Source organism: Sceloporus undulatus, chromosome 4, assembly GCF_019175285.1.
Source record: "Sceloporus undulatus isolate JIND9_A2432 ecotype Alabama chromosome 4, SceUnd_v1.1, whole genome shotgun sequence".
Classification (NCBI taxonomy): domain Eukaryota; kingdom Metazoa; phylum Chordata; class Lepidosauria; order Squamata; family Phrynosomatidae; genus Sceloporus; species Sceloporus undulatus.
The window spans coordinates 163,679,883-163,692,348 of NC_056525.1; the positions used below are offsets into that span (position 1 = coordinate 163,679,883).

General features: G+C 43.2%; 1 protein-coding gene across 4 annotated transcripts in view; it reads left to right on the top strand.

Annotated features, from left to right (window-relative positions):
- The first annotated feature begins 2,004 nt into the window (after positions 1-2,004).
- The window catches only part of ZCCHC2 (zinc finger CCHC-type containing 2), a 35,612-nt gene continuing 25,150 nt past the window's right edge, over positions 2,005-12,466 (top strand). Inside the window, exons 1-3 of one of the 4 annotated variants that reach the window (XM_042462081.1) lie at positions 2,005-3,251; positions 8,301-8,406; positions 12,175-12,251. In XM_042462081.1, the coding sequence (XP_042318015.1) occupies positions 2,343-3,251; positions 8,301-8,406; positions 12,175-12,251 (1,092 nt within the window). In that variant the 5' untranslated portion in view covers positions 2,005-2,342. The remainder of the gene's footprint in view (positions 3,252-8,300; positions 8,407-12,174; positions 12,252-12,466) is intronic. The other 3 variants (XM_042462079.1, XM_042462080.1, XM_042462078.1) reach the window with 3 other exon arrangements.

A 12,466-nucleotide genomic window follows, 5' to 3' on the forward strand; every position in this document is an offset into this window, starting at 1 on the left:
AGCCATAGCCGCTAGTGCTGAAAGCCGCGATTTCGTGCGAAAAAGCGCCGAAAAGCACCAAAAATTTTTTCGTAAGCCGAAAAAAAAACGTAACCCGAAACAGTTTTTTCCTATTTAATTTTTTCGTATCCCGGAAATTTCGTAACGCGGTGATTTCGTATCCCGGGGTACCACTGTAATTGTCTGAGGCTTCTGGGAGTTGGAGTCCAAAATCTCTTAAAGGACACAGTTTGGGAACCACTGCTCTAACCACCTTATTTAATAATAATAATAATAATAATAATAATACTAGGATTTATTTATATATCACCCAATCACTGGGAATCCGAGCGGTTTGTGAAATTAACAGATAGCCAAACTACACAGGCAGATCAGCTCCTGGCACTGAACAAGCAGAGCTCTGCTCTGGAACCACAACAAACTACGTTTCCCAGAATTCCATAGCATTGATCCAGGACAGTTAAAGTACTGTCAGACTGGGTTATTTCTGCAGTGTGTATGTAGTCTGTGAGAGAGAACAACTCTGGTGCTTTAGAATTTAAGCCCATCTAACCCCTCTCTATTTAAGTTCCTTATTTAAGTCTCTTTTAAGCCCCCCTCTAACCCCTCTCTATCTTACTCCTCTTTATCTAACCCTAATCCCCTCTAGGTACCCCATCTAGCCCTCCTTCTATAGCCCCCTTTCTCAAACCCCCTTATTTAACCCCCCTTTCTGTTTAATCCTATATTTTTTAAAAGAAAGCAGCAATGTTTCATGTCCTCCATTTTTATAAAAGTGTCCTACATTTGAAAATGTTGCCCTACATTTGTCCTACATTTGTCCCAGTTTGGAGGTCCTGACTTATGGCAACCCTATCTGCAAGGGAGCTGTAGCGCGCGGAGCAAAAAAAAGCCCCAAAATGGTGCTTCTTCCCGCGGCGCGGTTATGACACCGCAAGGCGCCAATGGCGCACTCACAACGTCATAAGCGCCGCGCAACGTGCTGACGCTATGCGTCCGACATGTAATAATGGCAGCGCCTGTGTGCATAGGGCGCTGCCATTATTATGCCCCCGTCATGTGCTAGGGGTGAGGCTGGTGTGGATGCTAGGTCCCCAGCCAACCCCTAGCACATGATGGGGGCACATCAAGAGCCCGTCTGTAACGGGCCATAGTACTCTTTTATCCACTTCAAGGCAGCTGGGGTGAGCTGGGTTTCTTTAGCGATGCGGCAGGCTCCCAGGCGACAGCTCCCTTTGCTCCCATTGACACAGAAGTCAGTCGCAGGTGCCAGCGGTTGGTGCAAAATGAGGAGCTTGTGCTTCTCCCCACAGACTCACATCTGGCCCTGAATGGAATACAAGGCTCAACTGTTGGAGTCTGGGCCAGGATTATCTCAACTTGCATATAATGATGATGATGATGATGTTTAAACAGAAGAAAAGCTTATCCTTTTCTCTTTGCAATTCTATGGTCCAAAACACATTGCAGAAATAACCCAGTCTGAGACCACTTTAACTGCGCTGGGAATTCTGGGAAGTGTAGTTTTGTGAGGCATTGAGCCTTCTCTGCCAGAGAGAGCTCAGGTGCCGCAATGAACTACAACTAACTACAGTACCATAAAGAACGGGGCTGCCTCTAGGGCCCAGGGGGAACCTTATCAAGGAACCCTTCCCCCCCAACGGTTGTTTTTTAAGAACTTAGTGACGCGAAGCTCCCAGCTAAGCCTCCGATTGGCCAGCGCCGAACGTTCTGTATCTACCCTTCTCTCCTCCCTTCTCCCTTTCTCTTCCTGGAGTTTGAGGAGATCAAAAGAACAGAGGGGAGAGGGAGGGGCTAGAGAGAGAAGAGGAGGCCGATAATAAAGCGTCCTCATTCGTGACCTGCGCAGTGGAGTTATCTCATTTTTTTTAACCCACCCATCCTCGCTCTTTTGGCCCTTCGCACGCTCCGTCAACGGCTGTGAGGAGGAGGAGGGGCTAAGAGAGACGGGGGGAGGAGAAGAGTCCTATAATAAAGCGACCTCATTCGTGACCTGCGCAGTGGAGCCGTCCTATTCCCCCCAGCTGTTTTGGACCTCCTTGCTCTCCGTCCACGGCCTCGAGAAGGAGGAGCAAAAACAGGAGACTTATAAAAAGCGGCCTCATTCGTGACCTGCGCAGTGTGGAGTTACCGCCTTTTTCCTTCCATCTCCGCTTTTTTGGTCCTTCGCGCGTTCCGTCCGCGGCCGCCGCAAACCGCCATTTCCGTCGCGACCGTTATCTCCCCGCCTCAGTCAGTCAGCGCTTCCTCCTCGGAGGGAGGAGATGAGCTGCGGAGGCGGCGGCGGCTCTTGACCGGTCACTCCCTTCCTCTCCCCGAGGATGCTGAAGATGAAGCTCCCGGTGAAGCAGCCGCCTCAGCCAGACCTGAGGGAGGGGGAAGAGGAGGAGGAGGAAGACGACGGCGATAATAACGAAGCGCTGAGGGAAAATGGAGGGCGCTCGGCCTCTCAGCCTCGACGAAGCGGGGCTCCTCAGGGCGGCTGCTGCTGCTGCTGCTGCTGCTGCTCTGGAGCGGCGCGGGAGTCGGTCTACGAGTGGTTCGGCCTGGCCTTGGGCTCCGCGCAGCGCCTGGAATTCGCGGTGGGGCTGCTCGACCTCTTGAACCCTCTGGAGCTGCGCTTCCTGGGCTCCTGCTTGGAGGAGCTGGCGCGCAAGGACTACCACTGCCTCAGGGACTCCGAGGCCAAGGCCAACGGCGCCGGAGGGGAGGCCAACGCCAACGCCGCCGCGCCCCAGCAGCCCCCGCCGGCGCCCTCCTCCTCCCCTCCGCCCCCTTCCCCTCCTCCTCCTCCGCTTCCAGCGCCGCCGCCGCCTCCCCCTCCCTCCGACTTCCGAGACCCAGCCGTCCGCTCCAAGCTCATCGTCTACCTGGCCCTCCTGGGCTCCGAGAACCGGGAGGCCGCGGGGCGCCTCCACCGCCTCCTGCCCCGAGTGGAAGCCGTCCTCGAAAGCTGCCGCCCTCCGCAGCTCCCCAGGAAGGGAGGAGGAGGAGGAGAAGGAGAGCGGGAAGAGGACGGGGACGACGAGGAGGAGGAGGAAGGGAGGGCGAGGGAGGGCGGCTTGGGGCCGGTGGCGCAGGAGGAGCTGCTGCTGCTCTTCACCATGGCCTCCCTCCACCCGGCCTTCTCCTTCCACCAGAGGGTCACCCTCCGGGAGCACCTCCAGCGCCTCAGGAGGGCCCTCTGCCGGGACGACGACGACGAAGAAGGAGAAGGGTTCGGGAGCCCGGTAAGGAGTGGCCCCCGTTTCCGCTCCATCGCTGCTCAGGCCCAGCCAGGGCTGCAATCCAACAAACTACCATTCCCAGAATCCCACCGCTGAGCTTTTGTAGACTTCAGTCTACTTCCTCAGATGCATTTGGTGGAGTGTGTTTCCTGTAGTAAAACCGCTCCTACTGTTGGGGGCATTTTTTAGCTGTTGATCCAAAACACGCTGCAGAAATAATCTGCTTTGACATCCCTTTAACTGCCTTAGGGACTCCTGGGAATTGTAGTTGATTGTGGCACCATTGCTATCTGGCAGAGAAGGCTAAATGTCTCACAAAACTACACTTCCCAGAATTCCCTGGCATTGAGCCAGGGCTGTTGGAGTGGTCTCAGACCGGATTATTTCTGCAGTCTGTTTTGGACCCTTGTCTGCCTTTGTGTTGTTCCCTGCTTTGGGTGACCCTAAGGTGAATGCGTCACAGGGTTTCCTTGGCCAGTTTCTTTGGAGAGGGTGTGTCTACGCTGCAGAAATAACGCAGTGTGGCTTTAAAGGCGTTTCCGGGAGTATGAGGATTGATCAGGCCATCCTTCAAAGGGTGCAACTACACTGGAGGAATAATGTGATTTGACACCACTTTAACTGTCAGGGCTCCTCTGTCCTGCAGAGTCCTTGCCTTTGTAGTTTTGTGAGGCACCGGCAGTCTTTGGCATCCAAGGCTAAAGACATTGTAGAACCACAATCCTAGGGTTCTGTAGGATGATGCTGCAGCACTTAAACTGGTCTCAAACTGCATTATTTCTACAGTGTAGATGCATCCATTGAAGGATATGAGATGAGAAGACCTGAACTATTATACTCCTTGCAGCAGGGCTATTTTCTTAGGTAAATGTCTGTAAAGTTTAGGAGAGCTTCTTTTAAAAGAGCGTTGCTTTTCCCAACATTACATTGTTGTGGACCAACGTAGCTCCCTTTTGTAAACGCTTGTTTTGCATTCCCATTTTTTAACTCTTCCTTGGAGAGACTGCTGTGGAGCAAAGGGTGGACTATAAATATGTTAAGCATCTGGCTTATTAGCCAGCCAGCTTTCCTTATCATATTTAGGTGTGGTCACCCAGAAGTATTAGCAAAGCTTGAAACCTTAGTTTTTGCCAGCAATACATTGCTTGTTACTTTAAAAGCAGCTAGCTACATTGCTCCTTAGGAGGGATTTACTTTTTAATTAGTAACATACATTTTAAAAGGACCAGAAATCTTCACAAAGTAGTTCCTGAAAGCTTAGGGCAACCTCATTAATATCAGGGTTTTCTTAGGCAAGGCCTACTCAGAGGTGGCTTGGCATTGCTTTCCTTTGAAATGTTTAGGACACTGCAGGAGCGTCATTCCAAGGGTCCCTCTCATCCAGCATCCCGTTTCCAGTCCTACCTTGCCATAAATCCTCATCAACCTGCTGCAGGTACGGAGGCAAACACCACAGTCCTGTTAATCCTGAGTAAATGGTATCCAGAAGCAGGCTGTCTTTGAACACCGTGCTTCCACCTAAGTGTCAGGGGTAGTGCCTGTTGACAGACCCCTTTCCCATGAAGCTGTGTAAGTTAGTGGCCAGTGTCATATTCTGTGGCAGTGAATTATGTAAGTCAGTCTTAGGTGTGGGGTTAAAAGTATTTCAACCTGAAACTGCTTATTTCATCAGGGTAACTTTGCATTTTAGTACTGAGAGAAGATTCTAGCACCTTTCTCTTCAGTATTCTCAAATTATTTTTAAAAACCTATATTAAGCTCCTCCTTAGTTGGAATGGGAGTGCTGCTTCCCCCTCCCATTTTAATGTATTTATTATGGTATTTATACCCCACCCTTCAGCCCTAAAGGCTTTCAGAGCGGCTTACAATAATTAGACTCAGGCTTACAATCTAAAAGACAGGACACAAAAGGAGAAGGGGATGGTGGTGGCGAAGGGGACCAGGTCCAGCGGTTCTTCTCTCTCTCTCTCTCAGAAGAGAGGACTATGCCCTGAAAAAGCATTTGCGTTTGTGTCTTTCTTTTGCCTATGCATTTGAACTCAGTAGGTGTCTTTGAAAATAGATGAGAAGCAAAGAGGACTTTTTTTCTTACTTGCTGTTACTAAATAAAGCTATTCTTACTCAGCAGTTTTCTGAATTAATGATCTTTTCTAACGCATGAGCATCAGTTATTGAGCATAGAGCTTTCTGCTGAAGGGAGGCACATCTCCATTTCTGTTGGAAATCAAATACAAGTGGTTGATGGGGCTAAAACCAAAAAGTGTCAGGGTGAGGATCACCCACAAATGCACCTTCTCCATTTATTTACATGGGTCCAAAGCAGACAGCCCAGAAGAGGAGCAGCCTCTGCTCCTGATCAGGGCTGGACTGCGGCCACCACTACAGTCCCAAACCAGCAGCTGGCAGGAGCGGATTAAATCAAATCCTAAAAGGGCCAGCTCTTGCCACTGTAATGGATAGGCATCCTTCCCATTCACTCATACATATCAGTTTACACCTTCCCTTAATTCACTGTATTCACATTCTCTTTCTTCCCTTTCCTCCCCACTTGCTTTCCCTCTTCAGCCAGATTCCTCAGGTTGCAAAACATTTGCTGCTCTTGTGTACATTCAAGTCAGTTCCAACTTACAGTGATCCTAAGGGGTTTTCTATCCCATCATGGGGTTTTCTTGGCAGCTTTCTTCAGAAGGAGTTTGCCATGGCCATCTTCTGAAACTCAAAACTTAGGGGAAATTAAATCTTCCCTCCACAGCTCCTAATGCCACCATCCCATGGGACTTTAGTTAATTTGTAAAGACTTCCTTCATGTGGATGAGATTTTTCCTTGATAAAGCCTAGTTTGAGGGCAGTTCTGTAGAGAAATTGAAGCGGGGGCTAAGAAGTTAAATATCCCTGTTTCAGTGGATAAAGGGAGATTGCTAACCCTCGCCAACCTGAATGGCCAGCTTGGTTACCCCTCAATATGTTTCTTAGCCAACTTGTTACTTATTTACTTAATAGTGTGCCTTTCTCCCAATATATGATGTAAAGCAGCCTACAATATAGGTTAAAATAAAATAAAGCTAAAGTTTTAAAGATAGACTGTCCGATTAAAGCCACTAAAATGTTTAATGCGGACGTTCTGTAAGAAATGCACTCACTGTGTTACATGGTACATTATGTGCAGTACAGTGAAGAGAGAGGGTTGGGCTGAGTTGGGCTTTGTGTTTTCTGCACATGTAAATGAATTACGAATGCCCTTCAACTAAGATTAATAGTTATAAAATTGGCTACTTTTTCAGCTTCTGCCACATCAAAAATAACAAACGAAACATTATTAACTATAAGATTTTAATTAAAGTTTGAGCTGAGACTTAAGTCTGGATATCATTACTATTTTCCAACTGTCTTATTGGAAGAACAGTGATTGTTTAAAATCAGACATTTTAGCTTTAACAGTTTATTGGAAGTTGTTGATTGTTAGACTAGTGTCCACCTTCAGTTGCTTCTTTTTAATCACTTACATTTATAATACAAGAAATGCCATTGAGATATAAATTCTTCAGATAGCACAGGTTCAACCAAAGCAACTTGCTTTCAATGAGCACTTTTTAAAGAACAGTTATTATTTAAGCTAGGGTCTATAACATCTGAACTGCTTTTTGCTTCCTCATTTTCTCATTGAGTCCTGTATTGCTGTAATACCATATAAGTAATAAGTAGCACTAATAACATTGACTTATTCTTATTTTCATCTCTCTCTCAGAGTACTTTGTATGTTTCATTCTGTACAATTATTACGTATATTCAGATTTAATAGGAATAATAAGCAGTACAGATACGGTGTTTTATTGAAAGATGTAAATCATATCAAAGCCTAATAACTTTGGATTGTTAATATTAGAAACCATTAAAAAGTTTGATCAAGCTTTATAATGCATAAAATAATGTTTCACATTATTACTATAATAAGAAGAATTCATTTTTTTCATCTCTGCAATAATTGTTAAAAGACATTAGCATAATTGTTTAAATAGTTAAAATCCCTTAATGCTTATTAAAAGAGGGAGTGTCCCTATGCTTGCAGGCATAGAGTCCGTGATTAAAAGCATCTGATCTAACTCCTTGCTTAGAAGTAGTTGCATTTGCTATGCCTTTATAGAAATCATTCAACTTCATAAGCAGCACATTGAAGGGGGAAATGGTGGTGTTATCACTGAACCATGCTTGATTTGACTAGACCACATATTGTTTGTTTAATAGTCCTGATAAGTTTTGGAAATTTTGGTTTGAACAAGATTGGTGGGGGGGAGAACCATTGACTTTATTATCACAGTGAAAGTAACAAGTATTTTAAAGTGTTTCTTCTAAAGAATGCTAATGAGCATTTAAGATGAGAGGGTTAACACCCAGAATGAATTAGATAACTTGGGAAAGTTTAATGTCTATTGGGTATGGGTGGTAAAGCTTCCTTGGAATTGTCTTTGAGGACTCTGTTCTGAATTTACTGATGATTCGTCCTTTTTAAGAGATCAAAGATATTTTTGAAAATGGACCAAGTGAAGGTGTAGCAGAGAACAGAGTGGTGTTGTGGTTTGCCTATTAGGCTATGAATCTAGAGATCAGGGTTCAGATTCTTGGCTGGCTATGGATACCACTGGGTGACCTTACGCAAGAAGCAGAGGCAAGCCTCACTGAACAAATACTGCCAGGAATACCCCATGGTAGGGTTGCCTTAAGGTTGCCATTAGTTGGAAATGAGTTGAAGGCATACAACAACAACAACAAAGGTATAACAAGATTGTCATAATTATTTAGAAAATTTTCTCTAATTTAATGTGTATGTTTTTTAAAGAAGTGATTGATCCACTATAGCAAAAGAATCTTGGCCTTTGATGGTGGGCTCAAATATGAAGGCTGATGTCACAATAAACTTATTATTCTTCAAATTGTTATCATTTTGCATTATTTTTCCCATGTACATAGATTGCAGTTGTTCCTCTGTCAATTTTTTTACATTGCAACATGTGATTACATTTATATTTAATATTATAATTGTTTTGTTTTTTGCAGAATGGTCCTCATAACTGCATGCCAAGTAATGAGAGCAGATTACTTGAGCAAAGAATAGCTCATCATGATAAACCTTTGGTGACCTCCCACAGACCACAGCAAGAAGGTATGTAGATAAAAGTCCACATTTTGATAAAATAAATGTTTAGCAAATTTCTCTGCCTTTTTGTGTTGTTGGGTTTTTGTTGTTTATTTTGTTTGGATTTTTGCAAGTTACATCAATCATATTTATCATGGCAAGTCTTCCCTACTTGATGCAGATGCAGGTGTGGAAATCCAAGTACTGTATTTATAAAGTGCTGCTGGGTGGGAGATGGGCTGGAGACCCTTTCACATTTCCATGGGAGGGTATCCAAAAGCCTTAGACATGCTGGCCCAGACTAGTAACTGGCAGCTAGTTTTTTGCTTGATTAGGGCTGCATCCACACTGCATAAATAATCCAGTTTAACATCACTTTAACTGCCATGGCTCAGCGCTATGCAATTCCAGTTGTGGAATTCTGAGATTTGTAGTTTGTTGTGGCACCAGGGCTCTGACAGAGAAGGCTAAATGTCTGACAAACTACAAATCACAGAACTCCATTGCATTGAGCCATGGCAGTTAAACTGGTGTCAACCTGGATTATTTTTGCTTTGCAGATGCAGCCAAGCAAAAACAGACCAAAATTATTGACTCCTGTCTCCTGGATACAAAGGGATGGAAACTTTTCACTGCTGTATTTTTCAACATAAACCTTAACATTTCTGAAATGTATAGCTTTAATGAAATTAGGTTGCATCGTAATAAATGGATACAGTACAAGTTAAATTGGACAATTGGAAGGGAAAAAACACCACTCATATTTAAAATCTAAGTTATAATTAATTTTTTAAAGATTATTTTACAGATCACACAGGTGTTCCAAACTTTTGGGACATGCTAAAACTCTTGTGAGTGCCTTGATCTTTCCACCTTCAATTCCTAAATAATGTAAGGAAGTATGTGCTCTTGAGTTGTCATGATTGGAGAGAATTCACAGTATTCAAATAAAATTTCCAAGTGCTTGATTTTTGTTTATACAGTCGGCCCTTCTTATACACGGATTTTTTATACACTGATTCAAGCATACACGGTTTGAAAATGTTCCAAAAAAGTATAAATTTACCTTGATGTTCCATTTTTTATAAGGGACACCATTTTGCTATGTCATTATATGTAATGAGACTTGAGCATACACGGATTTTGTTATACACGGGAGATCTTGGAACCAAACCCCAGCATATAACAAGGGTCCACTGTACATACTTACACAGAAATAATTCCATTTTGGAGGAGAGTCAGGACATAAATCCAATATTCTTTTAAAAATTCCACTAACCTCAGTTGAGTTTATTCCTGGGTAACTGAGTATTATTATAGCATAAAAAGGATAGAATTGTTTTTTCCTGAAAAAAATATTTCAGCTATTTTTGTCCATTAAAATACTTACACTGTTAAAATATTTATACTGTATATCAGGTTAAAGTAGCATACAGCTTTAATACATACTTTTTTTGTTCATTAGACAAAAGAGAAACGTACTGAATCATATCTCCATAAATTAGGGAAACTGAACACTTTCTGATTCAATTTTTTCCCCAGAAAACACACACTGCAGGTTATTTATATGGTTGTATGGAATTCACAAACTTTAAGCACATTTATTTTTGCTTCTTGCAAAATTTGTTCATCAGAACAGCAATATGAACAATGTAACGTATTGGAACAAATGTACTGTGCTGTTATGTGGCTTAAACATGATGCAAAGAAGCTGGTGGAAGTGATTGGGTATTAAGTGCTTGCTGCCCCTTCCTGCTTGAGTGACAGCGAGTGCATGTTCAATTGATTCTAAGCAGAAAGGACCATGTGGAAATACTGATTTCATGAGAGTTAGGATGATGTCATGAGAGTTCAGAGCAGCTTCAAATGTGGTACAAAGGCTAGATGAAGAGATAGTTGAGTTCAGAGGTAAATGCCTATTGAAAATACATGCCAGGAAATGCTAGCATATACAGATGGTGATGTGGCCCTAAGATGTCATATCCTCTAAATGGAGACATTTACTTGGGCAGACAGCCTTGTGCACCATTAGCTTCAGTTCGGTAACAACAGTGAAGAGCCTAAATATCCTAAATGCACCCGATCCCATCTGATCTTGGAAGCTAAGCTGGGTCTGCCCTGGTTAATACCTAGATGGAAGACCACCAACAAATACCAGTTGCTTTGGGCTATGTTTCCAAGGAAGGAACTAGCAAAATCATTTCTGAGTATTCCTTGCCAAAGAAAGTCCTTGAAGGCGGGCACATGCACCCACCCACACAATTTGGTGAGATGGTTTTTTTCACTAGTGAAGAAATAGCAGAAGGTCTGCTAGGCAAAGATCTGATATACATTGGTACCATCTGGCAGCATAGATTGAACATACCCTCCTGCTTTTACCTCTGAGGTAGGACACCAGATAGGAAAAACAGCAGGTGGTGCACATTACCTCTGCAGCATCCAAATGACATGTTAGAGTGGCTAGCATAAGAACGAGTGTTTTGGCATGTGTTGAAATAGCAGTGATAGCATTTTTAGGATGTAGAAATCATGGATACATTTTTAATTTTTTTGTGAACAGGGAGGTCTGTCAACTACTGAAAACAAATGTGAATATGTGTTTTCTGGCTCTGGGTGCTTGGCTATTATGGAATAGCTTTCGTTCTATGCCCACAAACTTTCATTCTGTGCCCACAGATATTCCTGTGAATGGGGGCAATTTTATCACCTGAAAGATAGTTGAATTCCCATGAGGTCAGAAAAGTCAATAATGCAAGGGGTTTTAGGTTTAAAAAACAACAACACTGCAGGTGAGAATTAAGTGCATTCAATGACAATGGGTCATTAAAGGGTAGTATGGAGTTGTGTGCTCCCTTTCTCCATTACTTCAGAGTACAGTGCTCCCTCGGGTTACGAAATTAATTCGTTCCGCGGCTAATTTCGTAACCCGAAAAACCTTCGTAACCCGAATTGCCATAGGCGCTAATGGGAAAAAAGCCGCGGCTCTGCCGCGGCTCCATTTAAAACAGCGCCGGGGTTTTTTCGTAACCCGAAAAAACCTTCGTAAGCCGAAACAATAAATCCCTATGGGATTTTTTCGTATCCCGAAAAATTCGTAAGCTGGGTAATTCGTATCCCGAGGTACCACTGTATAGAATTCTTTTCCTAGTCTGACTTGAAGTGAAACATGAGACATAATGATAGCTGACCCAGATTTTCTTTTTAAACAATATTAAGCAAAAAAGTACAAACAAAAAAGTAATCTATGGCTGTTGTTAGCCTTAATAGCAATATCTATGTGTCATCTTACCTTTTGCTGAACCAGTGGAAGTGGAAATGAATTTCTAAAAGGATAAAGTTTTAGAAAGTAATTCTGCAGTTCTGACTCCCATGCCAGTGTGCCATTCATTCCCACCATGTCAGGATTCTTATCATTCCATGTGAATACAGCCTATTTTGGATAATGAATGTGTTTCATGTATGTTTGTATTACTTACCTGTGCAGCTTGTTGTGTAAGAGTGAGGACTGTCACTAGGTATTTAAAAAAAAAGTGTTGTGATCAGCCTGCATTGAAAAACTGAGGGCTTCTCCTGTTGCACAGTAGTATCAGTCCTACTGTATAATGGAGTCATTGCAAAATTGACTAAGAGGAGATAATAATGTGTTATAGGACAAGTAAATGTTGTTAAATGTGCACACCCCTCCCCCAAATTGTAGCAAAATGGGTGTGTGCTGTATAAATATGTGTTTCAGATGTAAAAAAGTACTTCTGAATAGCTGAGTATCTTCACAGGTTTGCCTAATTTTTCTTTTAGCTGTACACATTCAGAAGATAATGCTGAAAGGAGGACCACGGAAAAGATCTGACAAACATCTGGAATATACTTTCAAAGTAAGTGGTCATTCTTTGGGTTCTAGATGTTTCCTATGTAGGTCAGAACTATTTAGTAATACAAAATGCTTAGCATAGAATACAAATGGGTTGTGCCTATTTGATCTCAGCAAGCAAAAAAGCTGAGTGTTGCTAGTTAGTAAAAACAATGTATGACTCTACACTCATCCGACCTTATGCAACCCTGGCATGGTGACACAAAAATGAAACCTGTG